General features: G+C 34.6%; 1 protein-coding gene across 2 annotated transcripts; it reads left to right on the plus strand.

The window, feature by feature from the left end:
- Positions 1 to 2: 2 nt before the first annotated feature.
- On the plus strand, positions 3 to 16,539 carry LOC145304683 (WD repeat-containing protein 70). Of its 2 annotated transcripts, none has more exons than XM_080146624.1 (20): positions 3 to 234; positions 828 to 914; positions 1,339 to 1,423; positions 2,913 to 2,946; positions 3,328 to 3,467; positions 3,869 to 4,036; positions 4,959 to 5,099; positions 5,727 to 5,833; positions 6,172 to 6,309; positions 6,607 to 6,671; positions 7,588 to 7,675; positions 8,666 to 8,725; positions 9,111 to 9,208; positions 13,517 to 13,571; positions 13,860 to 13,925; positions 14,195 to 14,368; positions 14,805 to 14,961; positions 15,297 to 15,418; positions 15,806 to 15,873; positions 16,356 to 16,539. In XM_080146624.1, exons 1-20 carry the CDS (start codon positions 22 to 24, stop codon positions 16,411 to 16,413), a joined length of 2,124 nt encoding a protein of 707 aa, XP_080002750.1. In that variant the 5' UTR covers positions 3 to 21; the 3' UTR covers positions 16,414 to 16,539. The 2 variants fall into 2 exon arrangements, with proteins under 2 accessions (XP_080002750.1, XP_080002749.1); XM_080146623.1 differs by having other exon boundaries at positions 13,517 to 13,565; positions 13,854 to 13,925.
- Positions 16,540 to 18,275: the final 1,736 nt, after the last annotated feature.

Below are 18,275 nucleotides of genomic sequence, written 5' to 3' on the forward strand. Positions count from 1 at the left end.
TGTATAAAAAAATTATTAAAAATGAAACGTGGAATTGGATTTGGAAAAATTGGCATGAACCTGGGTAATCTCAAGTTGGCGGATAAACCGGCGGAAAAAGAGGATAAGGGAGGTGGGGAAAGTGCGGATGGCGGCGGCGGTTTTGGAGGGTTTGGAAAGATTACTGCTCCCACCACAGCAGCTGTGACTTCCAGTAAAGTTATTAACAACACTGTGACTGAGCACAACAAACAGGTATAGTCCAAACTAATCTACAACCTTTCTCTCAATTCGGTCTTTGAAAATCAACCAATAGTGTCGGGAATATTAACACAGCCAAATAGCAGAAAACAATTTGCTAGCAGACGATAAAGGTCCTTGGAAAAGTGAGGCAGGTAGTTATCTGTTCTTTGTACATTGTGTTAGAATATTTTAAAAGAAAAGAGAGAACAGTAGACTATTAAACAATATTTCTCCCTTTTTATTAATAAGGTACAATTCAACATAGGTTATATGTAAGCTGGCCATCTGCTAAACCAGTAGAATAAGGACGTATAGGCCCAAAATAGAAGGCAGCATCACTATTAAAAATATTCCAATATTAGAGTAAAACAATAGAGGGGTAAGGTGTTAAATAACTTTGTCACCTGGCCCGATGACCCTTTCACGACATTTAATTGGGTCTTGGAAAATCAACAAATAGCTTCGTGAATATCAACACAGCTAAGTCGCAACAAAATAGCAGAAAGCAATTTGCTAGCAGACAAAAAAAAGGTCCCCAACCGGTGGATCCAGGTTGTTGTCTGGTTATACATCTATATTTATAGATTTAATAATCCAATATTCAGGGTAACGAAGAAGACATGGCGAAGGTGATGGGGTTCTCCGGTTTTGCTTCAGGCAAGCCCAAGAAAGCTCAACAGTTCGATGTAGAGGTAGGTGGTATCATCAGGGAGCGAGGGGACATTGCATTGGACTGTAGAGTAGACTTGTACCCAAAGTTTTATAATCCCGTTCGGTGGCTTAAAAATCTTTGGTTACTTTTATTAAGTTTTGACTAGTTGTTACAAAAATATTATGGAGTGTATAAACATTATCCACCATTAATTTTAATATGTAGAATTGAAAATTTAGTTAGTTAATTCACGATCTTCATTTGTAATAATCCAGTGAGGGAGGGAATATTTAACTGTAAATTACACTGAAATACAAACTTTTTAAATCTTAATCTAAAGATGGAGTAATTTTGTTTATCATAATTGAGATATAAATATCCGATATCGTCCATTGTCTTATCCCTTAAGATCCCGGAAATAATCTATCTATCAATCCATCTTTTTATTTATCCATCAAATTTAGGCCATGTTCGCAACGGCAGCCAAATCCGCCCAAGAAGCAAATTTATTAAATAATCAGAAATTAGAGGACGAAGGAAGAGAACATCTAGGAAATTATTACATTACAATTTACTAGAATTTTATACAAAAAGCACTATTCTATCGTCAAAACAATTATTTTTATGCCTTTTAAATAAGCATAGTGTTTTGTTTATCATTTGTAATGCCTCAAGGACCTCTAAACCAATGGGCTCCAAAAAGTTTGTCTATGTGAAACACAGGGAGTTCCAGGAAGGGGGGGTGAGGTGTTTTGGAAATACATTAGATTAGGGTCAAGCGGGGCATTAACCGGTAAGGGGCATTACCGGTGATTTTTTACCCTCCTTCAGATAATGACATTTATCTCCATGTTCTAATCGACTGACAGAAAAAAACATAAAACCAAATTTGTTCCTTATTAAATTGCCTACAAAAAAGTATAAAATGAAATTTTTGTGAGCTGAATTTTAAGGGTACTTTTTGGGTCTCAAAGTCGGACGAAAATTTTTTTTCACCAAAAAATTTTTTACCTAGGTGTATAAAGATCGACCTACACATAAATTGGTAAGACCTAGAACTGATCCGTAAAAACCTTTTGAACTAAGAATTGCCCGCTCTTTCCAAATCCGTTGAGAGCTTAAATGTAGAGTTGATATTTTTTTCAAAAATGACCAAAGTTCGCGCGGGGTATTTTTCGGTAACGTCGAAAAAAAATTCAAATTTGATTTTTAAGATCAATTTTCAGGTTTTCTTTGGTAAAATCTAAAATTCAATATGGGCTTTTTAAGAATTAGGCCAAAAAGTGAATATAACAGGTTTTTTTATATAAAAAAATTTAAATTTCAATTTTTAAGAAAATTTTTGTGAAAAAAAAATCGAAATTTCTCGTCTTTAAAAAAAAATGATTTTCGACATAGAAGGAATAGTCCGATCTTTATGAAAATTTTTGTGGATAATCCCTATAACCTATACTAATTATGATTATTTATGTTTGACTGGCCGTTTAGCCGTTTTTCATCGACTTTTTTTAGGTTGAAAAGACGTTACCCACAATGCCCCACCATGGGGCATTTATCGGTAATTTCTTTGAGTCCAATTATGACAAACTTCTTAAAGTCCTAGGATAACGTCCTATTAGGACCTGATAGTCCTTTCCGTAAGCTTTCTAATGGTCTTGGTCCCATTTAAAAATATTAATATTTACCCCATTTTTTTTTCAAAAAACCGAAAAAATTACCGGTAATGCCCCGCCTCACCCTAACTCCCCTAACCTTTGAAAATCTTTTTAAAAATATATATTTTTAAAGCTTAGACGGCATTAACACATTTGAAATTTGGCATATCTTAGCCAATTTTCATAGGATTTCCAATATTTTCTGGCTAATAGACAAATATTTTGATAATTTGATATAGGTACTTGAAATTCTCCTAAAAGAAAACGTGAATCAAGTTTTGATAGTCTGCTATTAGACAAAATTAAATATTTGTATAACTAGAATAAAATAGAATGGAAGTATCAAACTGTCAAATAAAACAAAGTTAAAGTAATATTTTTTTTAGATAGTGACTTCATAATTCCAACAAAACCAACGTAAGTTTATTCAAAATATTATTTATTTTCTTGTGATATGCTTAATAATAAAGTACCCTATGGTAGAATCTCGCTAACCTCAGAATCGAAATGGTTTTCCTTTAGATGATAGCTTCTTATAGTGCCCCCAGAGGCCTCTATAGGCGTAGCTGCTAGTAATAAAATATAAAGTAGTCTGAAGCTGAATATCTAAGAAAGGACTAGTCCGAATTGGTTGTACTTTTTAAGGAAGCTTTATTAGTCTATTTTGCTGACCTTCCCCTTCAATCTTTCCCAAAGGCTAGGGGCGATGCAACCAGGGTAAAATATAGCAAAACGATTGCGACTTAAAACCTTATTTCTGTTAAGTAGGTAGGTTTTTATAATAAACATCTATTATAGAGATAAACCAAAAGAAAAGGAGAAAGAAAAGAAACCTTCAGAAGAGATAGATAATAAGAAAGAAGTTGATGAGAAAACAAAGAAATGTTCTGACCAAGATGATAGCGATAGTAGTGACGAGAGTGATGATGATATGATTGGTAAGAATTATTTCTTTTGATAGCTAGATAGATAGATACAAAGTGATAGTAGTAACGAGAGTGATGATGATATCATTGGTTAGAATCATTATTTGTAGTAGTGGAGCTACTTTATAATTGGGTATGTCGTTTGTCTATCCGTCAATGTGTTAATCTTTAAGTCAATGTATGTTGCAATGTGCGCCCAAGAAAGAGGAAAGAATCTACGCAGCGATGCACATGGTGCGCAAAATAAAGGGCAAAGAGTCTAACCAGCTCTTAAAAAAGACTAAATAATCTACAAAGCTAGATACCTCATAGGGTTTTCAACAAAAAAAAAGATAATTTATACGTAGATAAATCATTGAATATATATAATAACCTTGAAGAATTGATTCTGTAATATTATCTATCTTTTGTAGGACCATTGCCTCCCGGTATGGGCGCAGCGGCAGCTGACACTAAAGAAGACTCTGATAGCTCCGATGAAGAGCAAGAGGAGTCAATGGTTGACAAGATCCCGAGATCTCACGAGATTAAGTTGAATCACAGTGACAAGGCCATCACAGCTCTGTCCTTGGATCCATCAGGTAGAAAATACTTTGCAGTAGCTCAGGGATCTAAAGGGATAAGACAATGGCCGATAAATTGGTGTAGATCCTTAATGATTACAAACAAAATTACCCCTTCTGTAGATTAAAATTAGTGTTTGAAATGTTTGAAAACTCAACAAAATAAACCAACCAATCAAAATTCAGTAAAAGTCCCCAAAGAATAGGAAAACCTAATCATAACACTTTGGGGACTATTGTAATAAACAGCTCTTTGTCCCATCTCTCTCTCTCTCTCTCTCTCTGAGTGCAGCTACTCTATAATTAGCTTGTTCCCTTACGTCTGAGTATGTTATTGTCCACGTACTCAAAATATTGTTATGATTGGAGCAAAAAATAAGGGGGGGGGGGGGGTTAATGCAACCATCTCGTAATCAATGTATAAATGGCACGGTTCTAGCCGGTAGTTGCTAGTACTAGAAATCTAAAATGTTTTTTTTTTGTATCATTTCACATGATTTAAAGCAAAAATATGTTTCAAAGAGTTGATTTCTACGTAATTTATGACAGATTTGCCCTAAAAATAGCCAAAACACGGCTAAACGGCTGAGCCGTTAGCCTTTACTTTTTCAATTTTTTTTTCGATTTAGGGAAAATAGACCTACCAAGGATTACTCATGCAAAATTTCAGATCAAAATTCGATTTAAGTGCCATTTATACATTGATTACGAGATGGTTGCATTAACCCCCCCCCCCCCCCCATTACAAATATCATCTTTATGCTGTGAACAAGTTTACTGCTCTATTTTAATAAGAAGTATTGTTAACTTATCAATTTTAAAAAATGTCAATTACTGTAAATTATACAAATATTCTCATATTGACAAATACTTTAGGTATTTAAAGTTAAAATTGCGCAAATTTTAATATATTTACTTAACCAATTCTAATATTTGACAGGAGCCAGGGTGGTTAGTGGGGGAGTTGACTACGACCTGAAGCTCTGGGACTTTGCTGGCATGGACCCCAGCCTCCGGAGTTTCAGGAAGATCAGACCCTGCGAGAGCCATGTTCTCAACCATATTGAGTATAGCACAACAGGTTAGCAATTAGGTGTATAGTCCCTTTCGTAACAACGCATCTTAAGGGGCGTTTCGTTTATTTTCACAGTAGCTTTTGATAGGTTATTATAGGTCAGGTTAAGTTAGGTTTGGGGAATTTGAAAATACGACGTAATTAACCTTAAGAGGCGTTGCCACGAAAGGGACAATACACGGAATTCGTTTTGATGTAATATTAATATAGGGAGTGAGGATTCAAGAATTGGAGGAGAGGGGATAATTTTTTAATTCCCCCCCCCCCCCCCCCTAAAATAATAAAAATGAATCCTTTTTTCATACCAAACTTCCTTGAAATTTAGAACGAATGGTCAGCCATTTACGAGACCTTATTGGTTATTATTAACAGACAGACATCTTGTTACTTTGTACAGATATACTAGCGGCTAAGCCCTTAGATGGGCACTTGTGAGAAGGGTAAGTAAAAATTGACCCCCCACTTTAAGTACATTCCCCCTATATAAATCTAAAACTTTTGTGAACCTCTAATAAAACTTTTCAAGGAAAACTAATTTTGGTTTAGTTGTTTATGATATCCTTCGCATCTAGTGACAACACACACAGACATGCTGTTACTATATTACAAAGAAGATTATATGTTTTTTTTCAGGTGATAAAATTCTGGTGGTGCCTGGCAGTGCACAGCCCAAGGTCCTGGACAGGGATGGAGGGGAGCTATTTGAATGTGTTAAGGGCGACCCTTATGTATTAGATCAGGTCTGTATATTTACCTATCTATCTTTCAATCAATAAATCAATAATATCTATTTTTATCTCTAATCTATCTAGCTATAAATCCAATATCTTTCTAGAACCCATACCTAACATTTATACCTAATCCGTTAGATTTCAATTGGTTAAATCCGGTTCTGAATCGGTATACCAAGTGTGTATTGTATATTTTTAATGAAATTAAATAAAAAATTCATATAAAAATGATAGAATTAATCACGGTCTAATGGCCATGGCTCGAATTAATCCTAATATATGCATTTACATATCTACAGACAACTGTCGATAAAACTATATGATAAATAAATATTGTATTATGTCAGGCGCGCAACAAGGGGCACACAGCGGCCGGGGCATCGGGGGCGTGGCACCCCAAAATCAAGAGTGAGTTTATGACATGTGCTGCGGATGCCACGCTCCGGCTGTGGATGGTCGAAGATGGCGGAAAAAGAACTAAACAGGTTAGTTGTCCACAGAAACGCAAATAAATTATAATGGTACCCATTGTATATTATTCCATGGTCTCTAAAACATTGGGTACTTTTGGATTTTGTTTGGCTGGCTCCAAACTTTTCAAGTTTAATCTATAAAGGGGTGATTTTGTTTATCATAATTTTGGGATGTGTATTACTTTTATCATCCATTGTCTAGTCCAATAAGATCCCCCAATTTTCCCAATTTTGATATTATTTAAGGCTTTAATTTTAAAAAAAAATTAAATTTTTAGGAAAAAAAGATTAAAAGACTATAAATTTTAGGTTATAAAGTGTAAGTCTAGAAAGAATGGATTAAGAACCAACCCTACCTCTTGTACATATAGCAGGCAATAACACATACATATATATATTTCTTATAGCGCAGCTACGCTATCACTAGTGATTCGTGAATGTCCGTCAGACACAGTATTTAAAACAATATGTAAAGCTTTTACCAATATGGCATCGAAACCGATTAATATCCGCTTGTTTAGTAACGTGTTTCAGCCATTGTATAGCATTGTTTTACAGACAATTTTCCACGAATATTAAAATAGAAATCTTAAAATTGATGTTTTTTTTGTTACTTTTGGCCTCTGGCAAAAACTGTTTTTAATTTTTCATTTAAATATCCGCGAAAAACTGTCTAAAATACGATATGATAAATAACTAGGTATTCTTAGTATATATACTTTTAAGATTTTTTGGATAGGCCTCCAGGTTCCGGAGCTCCAGGCCTCCAGGTCCTCTCTGTACAGGTAAAAATTAAAAAAATAATTTTTTTTTAAGAGTTAGAAGTCAACCTATGAAACAAAATATGCATATTTTTGAATGTTATTCACATATTTGAAGAAAAAAATGCAAATTTTGTTTTATAAGTTGACTTCTAACTCTTCAAAAATTTTTTTTTTTTTTCATTTTTACCTGTACAGAGAGGACCTGGAGGCCTGGAGCTCCGGAACCTGGAGGCCTATCCAAAAAATCTTAAAACTTGGGAAAATTCATCATATAAGAATGATTTTATCCCTAATAACCTATCCTCTCAGTCCAAAGATAAAGCCTATGCTCCCTGTTTACGCAAATGTGTCAAAACTTCCCCCCCCCCCCCTTGTAATAATTTAGTTTCCCAGTAGGTACAATTTTGATTGAATTACCCCCCCAAAAAGTTCTTATCTTTTTATCTCTTTATCTTAAAACATAATTTTACATAATACTCCCAACCCTCCCCCGCCATAATTAAGAAGTATGTGCTTTGATTTCTAGGGATGGCTTGTTAGTTTGTGGAGTTTGTATGGATGGGTCCATTAAAATGTGGGACCACAGGAAGAATTTTGTTAATGTAGCATTACAGGTAAAAAGAAAGGCAGACTGGCAGACAGACAGACAGATAGATAGATAGATAGATAGATAGATAGATAGTTATTTATATAAATAAGTACCAGTTTGCATGGATGGGTCCATTAAAATGTGGGACCATAGGAAGAATTTTGTTAATGTAGCCTTACAGGTAAACAGACAGACAGATAGATAGATAATTAGATAGATTAATGGTTAGATGGATAGATATATAAATAGGTTACAGTATGTGGGATTGTCTCAATAAAATGTTGGATTATAGAAATAATTTTGAAAGTGTAGCATTACAGTTAGTCAGTCAGACATACAGATATAATAGTCAGATAAATCTGTAGATGGACAGATAGATACCTAGGTATATTAAGGGGGGGGGGGGTTAATGCAACTATCTCGTAATCAGTAAGCAAATGGCACTTAGAATTCGAATTTCTATCTAAAATTTTGCATGAGAAATCCTTGGTAGGCTTATTTCCCCTAAATCGAACAATAAAATGAAAAAGTAACGGCTAACGGCTCAGCCGTTTAGCCGTTTTTTGGCTATTTTTAGGGCAAATCTGCCATAAATAATTAAATATGTAGGAATCAACTTTTTGAAACATATTTTTGCTTTATATCATGTGAAATGATACAAAAAAAACATTTTTAGATTTCTAGTACCAGCAACTAGCGGCTAGAACCGTTTGAAAACGTTTTGGAGCAGCAAAGAGTATTATGTGGAGATAGGTTTCGTGATGATCTTCCTTGAAAATAGTTTAAAAATGGCTAAACGACTGAGCCACCAGCCGTTAGCCGTTACTTTTCCAACTTTTTGTTCAATTTAGGGAATTTAGACCTACCAAGGATTACTTATGCAAAATTCGATTTCTAAGTGCCATTTGCTCACTGATAACGAGATGGTTGCATTAACCCCCCCCCCCCTTAATAGTTAACAGTATGTATAGATGTTCCATTATATTTATTTTTTAAAAATATTTTTTATTTTTAGATGGAGAACGCTCACACAAATGGAAGTGAAATAACATGTGTTCAGTTTGGTTATGATAACAGGAAACTTATTATTTCAATTAACCAATTACGCGTGGATCTGTTGTCCCTGGCAATTTAGTTTGGTCAATATCATTATGCAGATTTGTTAAAACTTACTTTTACTGAAATCTAACAAGCATGTTTGTTACTGTATATTTTATGAAAATAATTGTCCTTCTTAAAAGCGCAGCTACTCTAGTATTATTGTGTGTCCGTCAATCAACATGTACTAGCTTAAAAAGTCTAATGAACCGTTTGTATTTTCTAGGTGCTAGGTATATTCTCTTAAATTACAAATCTCCTTTTTTAGAATTGCAGTATATGAAAAAACTGTCTTTATCTTTTGTTGATCCATCCCTTTATTGTTTTCCGTTTTATGATAATGATAAGTTTAAATTTGATGTAGACTTGTGGCCACAAAATCAAACGATGAAACATTAAAACTATGGGATGTCAGAATGTTTAAAAAATATATCAATTGTGCTTCTGGACTTTTTAGCAGGTTAGATTTAGATATAGATAGACACATCATGATAAACATGAAAGAAAGAGCTAGATATAAAAATTCTAAATTATAGGAAAACAAACAAAGAGCTACTTTAAAAATACCTGTACAAATTCTAAATAATAGGAAAACAACCAAAGAGCTACATTTAAAATACCTATACAAATATGAAATAATAGAAAAACAAACAAAGAGCTACATTGAAAATACCTTTACAAATTCTAAATAATATGAAAGAAAGAGCTAGATATAAAAATTCTAAATTATAGGAAAGCATACAAAGAGCTACATTGAAAATACATAAACAAAATTTCAAATAATAGGAAAACATACAAAAAGCTTCATTTAAAATACCTGTACAAATTCTAAATAACAGGAAAACAAACAAAGAGCTACATTGAAAATACCTTTACAAATTCTAAATAATATGAAAACATACAAAGAGCTACATTGAAAATACCTATAGAAATTCTAGATTAGATTAGATTTATTATTCTTGGGTGTACATACATAGAAAAAAAAACAATAATAAATGAATTAAATGAGTATTATATATTACATTTATATATACAGTCAAATTTTATTGATATGGTTAAGTTATAAAAATTTTCTTCCCAAATGGAAATAATATGAAAACATACAAAGAGCTATATTGAAAGTATACAAATTCTAAATAATATGAAAACATACAAAGAGCTACATTGAAAATACATATACAAATTCTAGATTAGATTCATCATCATTGCCTTTTAGTTCTCGGCAGAACGTAGGCCATGCACAATGGTTCTCCAATCTTCCTTTTTTTGGGCACGTTTTGAGGCATTGCTGAAAGATGGAATTTTCTTTTCTTTCAGTTCACTTAAGAGTTCCCTCCTCCAGGTTGTTTTTGGTCTACCTGGTTTCCTCTTTCCTACGTGGGGGTTCCAAGTCAAGGCTTGATTGGTTATATCATCATGCCCTTTCCTTAGAGTGTGCCCCAGCCATCTCCATTTTCTCTGTTTTATTGTCAGTTTAATGTCTGACATATCACTGCGCTCTAGAAGCTCAGCATTTGTGATCTTATTAGGCCAAAAGATCTTGTGGATTCTCCTTAGACATTTATTGACATATGTCTGTAGCTTGGAGACCACTGCTGTGTTTAGGAACCAAGTTTCAGCCCCATACAGCAAAACAGAGAGAACATTTGACTTGAACAGTCTTAACTTGGTCTTTATGGAGATGTTGTTGGAATTCCAAATTTTGTTCAGGCTGGCAAAGGCTGTCCTAGATTTGTTAATTCTAGCTTTAACATCTGTTAAAGTGCCTCCAGCTTCATCAATTTTACTTCCAAGATACTCAAAACAATCTACATCCTCAAGAATTTGGTCTCCAATAGTAATTGGTTCTTGGGAATTTGCATTTAATCTGAGTATTTTAGTTTTAGGAACATTTATTTCTAGTCCAATTTTCTTGGAGGTTTCAGCTATCCTGTTAGTCCTTCTTTGCATTTGACTTCTATTGCTTGTTAACAAAGCGATATCATCAGCAAAGTCCAGATCTCCTAAATATTTGGGATTGCCAAATAGCTCCCAGCGAATGCCATCATTACTTTCACAGTTCTTCATGATCCAGTCAATGGCAAGGAGGAAAAGGAAGGGAGAAAGAAGGCATCCTTGTCTGACGCCTGTTACAATCTCAAAAAAGGTTGATAGTTTACCTTTATACATTACATTTCCACCTCCTTTGTGATAGATAGCTTTAATGATATTGATTAACTTTTCTGGAATGCCATAGTGTCGGCAGATTTTCCAGAGAGATCTTCTGTCTAAAGAATCAAATGCTTTTTTGTAGTCAATGAAGTTTACAAAAAGCTCAGAGTTCCATTCCTTGGATTGCTCTATGATGATTCTTAGAGAGGTTATCTGATCAATAGTGGAACGGTTTGGTCTAAATCCAGCCTGATTAGGTCTTAGCTTTTCATTAACCTTCTTCTTTATTCTATTAAGAAGAATCTTACTAAGGATACGGCCAGGTACTGAAAGGAGCATTATCCCTCTGTAGTTTCCACATTGGGTCAAGTCTCCTTTTTTGGCTAGTATTGAGATATGTCCATTCTTCCAGTCCTCTGGGCATAACTCATCATTCCATATCTTTGTGATCAGAGGTAGGAATGCCTCAGCAGATGTATCTAGGTCTGCTTTTATGACCTCAGCTGGTATGTTATCAGGTCCAGCGGCCTTGTTATTTTTCAAACTTTTAATGGCCTCCTTGATTTCCAATAGATTTGGCGCTCGACAGTCAATGTCAAGTGCATCTGAGGGTGGAATCTCAGTTTCTTCCTCTGGAACTGGAAGATTCAGCAGTTCAGTGAAGTGCTCTGCCCATCTATTTAGAATATCTTCATCAGTTTTAAGGAGTGAACCATCCTTGTCCCTGATGTGTGATCCTGATTTGTGTACTTTACCTGCAATGTTCTTAGTAATCTCATAGACATCTTTCATTCTATTTTGATTAGCAGCATTTTCTGCTTGCATAGCAAGGTTTTCCAAGTGTTCTTTTTTGTCAATTCTGACACTTCTTTGGATTTCCCTGCTGAGCATCTTATACAGGTCTTTATCTTCTGGAGAGTTTCTGGAGAGTGTCTTTTGTCTTACCTCTCTTCTTTGATCCATGAGATCAATGGATCTTTGAGTGATCCACGGCTTTTGGTTAGCCTTTTTGAAACCTAATTTTTCTTGGCTAGTATCATTATAAACTTTTTTGATACCTTGCCAAATATCTTCAACTCCATCATCCTCTTGAAGAGTCAACAACTCAAATCTGTTCTTTAGAGTGAGCTTAAACTCTTGTAGCTTTTCAGAGTTTTGAAGGGTTGTTAAGTTATACTTTTTCCTGGGGTTAGGCTTTGTGTCCTGCTTTTTAAATCTAAGCCGAACTTTAGAAGATAGAAGATAATGGTCTGAATTAACATCAGGTCCTCTTTCAACCCTGACATCAAGGAGAGAACCTTTAAAACGTCTAGATATACAGATGTGATCTATCTGATTAAAGGTTCTTTGATCTGGTGATCTCCAGGTGGCAGTATGAATCTTCTTGTGTTTAAAGATGGTTCCACCAATGACAAGTTTGTTTTCAGTACAAAAACTTACAAGTCTATCACCATTGTCATTATCCTTGCCATTACTTAAGCCTAGGCCATATCTGCCCATAACTTCTTCTAAATTCTCATTATTACTCCCCACTTGAGCATTGAAATCTCCTAGGAGCATGGTCAGGTCCTTTTCTTTATGACAATTCTTAAATACAGAGTCAAGCTGGTCATAAAATTCGTTTTTGACCTCTGTATCTGCTTGTTCTGTAGGAGCATATGCTACTATTATTCTCAGATTGATGTTTTTATCTGAGGATTTGAAGTAAGCCTCCATGATTCTTGGACCATGGGGTTGCCAACTGATCATGGCCTGCTCTGCTTGCTTGGTCAGCATAAGAGCCACCCCTTGGTTATGTCCTAGATCCTCATTCATATGGCCTGAGTAAAGTATTTTCAAGCCAGAATGATGTTTAAACTCTCCATTATTTGTCCACCTTGATTCGGTGATAGCCAGGATATCAACCTTGGCTTTAAGCATTTCTCGGCAAATGTTTTCTGTCTGGCCTGACTGAAACATTGTCCGAACATTCCAGGTGCAAATTTTTGCTGGTCTGCGGGAATTCAGAATCATCCGCCTGACTGGTCCTTTAGCGGTTTCCCAGCCAAACATCATATTGTTGTTTCCAACCTCTACTTCGTTCCCGAGCCCAAAGTTAAATTGGTCTTTACTTTGTGCAGATTGAACGTGAGCAGGTTTTTTCTAGGGAAGGATTGTTAGCCCCACCCAAACCCCCTGAACTGGGGGAAGTGACCAGAATTCAGTCTGGCATCTACCCTAGGACCTTTCCAGCACAGTAGGACTCTTCTGGTGTAGCTCCTAGGATCATTGATGCACGGTGCAGGATGGACGGCGTGCACGTAACTGGTCTCCCATCCCTCTAGATTAGATTAGATTAGATTTATTATTCTTGGGTGTACATACATAGAAAAAAAACAATAATAAATGAATTAAATGAGTATTATATATTACATTTATATATACAGTCAAATTTTATTGATATGGTTAATTTATAAAAATTTTCTTCCCAAATGGAAATAATATGAAAACATACAAAGAGCTACATTAAAAGTATACAAATCCTAAATTATAGGAAAACATACAAAGAGATAATAACATGACATGCAAGAGTCTAAATAGGTACACACAGACAGAAAATTATTTATTTTTAATTCAGGTTTTCTCAGACAGAATGTTGTTTCTCCCCGGACGATAGAATGATACTTACAGGGATATTAATTCATTTTTTATAATTCCAACAAAAGCATTATTTCCAAAGATTGGGTTAGATGACATTGGACTGAAAACTACACTGGTTCCCAAAGTTTTATTAACACATTTTCCTATTTGTTGACTATAAATCTTAGGGTGCTTTATTTTGATTGGTTGGTTGAGGTTCGATTGTTTGATTTTTATTGTTGCTCTTAGTATAAATGATAATTGTCCTAAGACCTTATTTCTAAAAAAAGTATACCTATACAATACAAATCCTTCTATAAATGACTTAAATTAAAACAGGAACGTCAATGGAAAAAGGTGAAAAAGCTGGAAAGTTGGTTTTCTTCAATAAAGATAATTTTGAAAAGGTAAAATAGAAATATATCTTGTTATATAAACTTGTAATTCTTTTATGTTTGTCTGTATGATCTCATTAACCACTTTCAAACTTAGTGTTTCAAATTTAAGTCTTAGGATGGGTTTACGTCATTTTTCTGCATCAATTTAATAACCATTTATTTATTTTTATCTTTGTATCTATCCATAATCTATCTATCTATCCATCCATCCATCCAACCACCATCTATCTATTCATTAACTATTTATCTAGCAATTTATCATCTATCTATCCATCCAGGTATTTGAGATGGAGGTTGGTACGAGTCACGTGATCCGAGCCGCCTGGCATCCCAAGCTCAATCAGATGATGGTGGGAAGCGGTGATGGAATAGTCCGAGTGTACTACGACCCAGAGAGATCTGTACGTGGTGCTAAATTGTGCATGGTCAAAAAGCGCACCGAAGCAAAACAGGTAAAACCAATAAGGATTTTTTATCACGGATTCGAATCTGACTAATTTCCATTGATAAAAAAACATTCGTGGCTTTGAAAAAAAAATTTCCCTTTATTTAAATAATTATTAAATATACCTGTATTAGTTAAAAAATTATATTACGGAGTAATTTAGCTTTTATTATACCAATAGGAATATGTTCATAAAAAAAAATTTCTTGTTATAACCAGGAAGGAAGGGGACAATGGGATGTTTATGTTTTATAAAAGCGTTTTCTTATTTGTTGGCTTCACAACTTTGGGCCCAGACGTTTTAACCAATAATTGTAATATAGAGAAGGAGGGAATTTTGTTTATCATCATTGAGGATGCATATCAATTCATCGGCCTTTGTCTTATCCCTTTAGATTCTTGGTTTTACCTCATGTGAAATGATCTATACAATATAATTTTAGGTGAACTACATCGCTACCCAGAAGGTGATTACTCCTTACGCCCTGCCTCTGTTCAAAGAAGGACAAGAACGACAGAAGTCCACATACAGACAGCTGATGAAGGACAGGAAAGATCCTATGAAATCTCGCAACCCTGAACCACCACAGCTTATTAAAGGTATAGATACAGGGAGGAAGGGGACATTGGGTTGTTTATTACACTAATCCCCAAAGTTTTATCATAAGTTTTCTTATTTGTTGGCTTAACAACTTTGGGGACCTTATTCAATTTTGATTGGTTGGATCAATTTGTTTAGTGTCCAAAAGTTTCAACCGCTAATTGTAATATACTGATACTAAATGTAATATACTGAAAAAGTATATAAAACCTTTGAAACCCCTCACCCCCCCCCCCCTTTTCTTCTCCCTAAAAAAAAGCAAGGACGTCCTACCCTCCCCTCTCTCTCCCCCGCCCTATAAAAAATTTCTATTATTTTTAATTTTTATTTTCAGGTACTGGAGGTAAAACTGCGCAGGGAGGATCCACCCTCCACTCCTGGATGGCCAAACAAATTGCTGTCAAGAACAAGGATGATCATATTGATCCTAGGGAGAGAATCCTGCGCCATGCCAAGGTAATTTAGGAACAAATCTAAAATTATTTGTGGGGGGCAGATAAAAAGGTCGTCAATTCTACCATGCGTTGCTACCCAACAACAGCTGAAAATCACGTTCAGGTTTCGTGATTTTTTCCCAAATTAATTTCGTTGTTGGCATAACCTTATATAGATGAAAAAATATAATAACATATGTAATAATGTATAAATAGATAGATATTTAGAAAAATAATTGATCGTTTGAATGCCGCTGAAAACCCATATTGGGGTGATAACGGTTGTGTCTATGTAGGATAGATTGATTGATTAGCCATAGTCTCTTAGGGTTTGGACCTAAGTAGTATGTAGGATAGATAGATAGACCTAATGATAAATAACATAAATTTTGATTGATTGATTATTTAGGATGCCGCTGAGAACCCATATTGGGTTGATAATGCCTACGCTAAAACTCAACCTGTTAAAATATTCAGGTAGAAATATTTTAGCAGTATCAAAATTTTCGATTCTGCCTTTGTGGAAGGTGTATTGTTTTTTTTTTCATTTTCCGCTATTGCATAGCATTTAATGTTCTCATATTTGCACGTAACATTAACCAATAAAACAGCACTTAATCGACCTATCCTACAGAATGGATTTCTACTTTTGTGTCCAGTCGTTCTTTAGGGTATTTATATCCCCCTATTATTTTTAAAATTGATTGAAAATCTGCGGTGCTCTAACTCTGCGAGACTACTCAATATAGCCTAACCTAAAGTAATAAACAAACCTATAATTACCATCCCCCTCACTCCTTATTTTCGATTTATTTTAAAAAAAATAAAAAAAAACAAGTTGGGTGGGGGGGGGGGAGGGTCAATACTCTACGGAATCTTTGTGGTGATATCCCAATTTAACGTATCTCATCCGTTTTTCACCATATTTTAAAAATTTAATGAGTTTTGTAAAATTTCAGAGAAGTGACAGAAGATGAGCCACCAACAAAAATGACAAAAAAAGAAACTTTTGGATAATTTTTTTGAGATGTTCTAATAAATTATAGATGTACCTTATTTCATATTCATTAAATGTTATTTTTCATCTGTAAATAAATTCATATCATCATTATTATTTTTATAAAATAAATGAGTTTTGTTGTATTTGTAGTTGTTGCACTCTTACATATAAGTTCTTTGATAATTATATCAATAAGAAGCTCAGCATTAGTATTAAACGTTATAATGTAATTTATAAAACTTGCGGTTATGCCTCTAGGGACACTAAGCTTAAAAAAGATCAAATAAAAAAGAAGGGGATAGAAGTTAAAAATTAAGAACAGACTTACAATTGTAACCCAATCGTAGAGTAGCTGTGCTACAAATAATAAAGTGATTTGAGATAACATACAGGGTGGGCCAGCTAAAGCGTCAAGACTACTTGACCAATCAGGACCTTTGACCAATCTATGAAAAGCTTAGGTAATTAGCTTTTAGCACATACAATTTTTGGGACGGTGGGGGACTTGTACTCCGAGCTGGCCGCGCATATATTCAACAAGGCAGATTCGAAATGCACCTCAGCCCATCTGTAGGTGAAAAAGACTTATGAAAATTGTTGGAAATACTTATACATAAGATTAAGTAAGACACTAGAAAAGACAAGAGCTTTCTATACCACCTGGCTTGTTTGTAGTACTCCGGCAAAGTTAAACTTGGGAGATATTGAGATGTCAAAAATCATTAAAAATTACCGGTTTTCCAACATCAGAGATGGGTTTTCATAAAGTTATTGATTGATTTAAACGCAGACAACAGAAAGAAAGAAAGGGAGGTGAGGGCTTTCTGTTGTCTGCGTTTAAATCAATCAATAACTTTATGAAAACCCATCTCAGGGGGCCCATATTTAACCCTGTAACTTGTTTTAGACTAAAGGATAGGTTGCACTGAAAAAATCTTCATGCCATTTCCAAATATATATATAACGCTGCTCTAGCTCGATTCCTAGATTTTTAGGTTATTCCTATTCAGGATTGACGGCTAATATTATTAGGGATTGAATATGTTGATATTCTACATATTTCTATCAAGTTCCATTAAGATTTGCGGTGCTAGATCGATTCCGATTCCTAGATTTTCAAGTTTTCGAGATTTTAAAGGTTTTGTTATTACCTTATTGTATCAAGTTTAATGTTTATATTATTGCTCCAAACTTTTGAGCTTCGCTACTTATGGATGTTGTCATCCTTGTTATTTTATATAAGTTGAGAAAGATATTTTGCTAATTTGCCTAAAACTTGAGCTTGACCCTGCGGGGTCTATACTTGCTGAGCTCAATCCTATGTGCAGGGAAACTAATATAACCTAACCTAAACACTGTAATACGAAGAACTATTCAACGAAACCCCAACCTTACTATCAATTTGTTTCAAAATAAGATAGGAGGGGATTTCTGTGCTCGACTAGGCACCTTCAGGGAAACCACCCAGGGATCTAAAGGGATAAGACAATGTCCGATGAATAGATGTACATCTCTAATGATAAGACACAAAATTACCCCTTCCGTAGAACTAGTGATGGTTGAAACATTTGGACACTTAACTTAATGAACCAACCGATCAAATTCAATAAAAGTCCCCAATCAAAACCAACGAATAAGAATACGTAATTACAAAACTTTGGGGACTTCTATAATAAACAGCCCATTGTCCCCTCCCTCCCTGGAAACCGCCTTTATATTTGTTGGTTTCTAACTGCTTGGATTAGGAAAGAAGAAAATCAAGGTTAGCAAGTAAAACTGATAAAAAAATAAATAGCATATGTACTATTTAAAAACAGGGATAAGACAATGGTCAATAAATTGATGTGCATCCCTCATGATGATAAACAAAATTACTTTT

This window comes from Acartia tonsa, chromosome 13 (genome assembly GCF_053477335.1).
Source record: "Acartia tonsa isolate MP-2025a chromosome 13, ASM5347733v1, whole genome shotgun sequence".
In the NCBI taxonomy this organism is placed as follows: domain Eukaryota; kingdom Metazoa; phylum Arthropoda; class Copepoda; order Calanoida; family Acartiidae; genus Acartia; species Acartia tonsa.

Coding starts and splice junctions, on each gene's coding strand:
- LOC145304683 (XM_080146624.1), top strand. CDS start 22: ATGAAACGTGGAATTGGATTTGGAAAAATTGGCATGAACCTGGGTAAT. Junction 3,468..3,868: donor GAGTGATGATGATATGATTG/GTAAGAATTATT, acceptor TATCTTTTGTAG/GACCATTGCCTCCCGGTATG. Junction 15,874..16,355: donor CAACCTGTTAAAATATTCAG/GTAGAAATATTT, acceptor GTAAAATTTCAG/AGAAGTGACAGAAGATGAGC.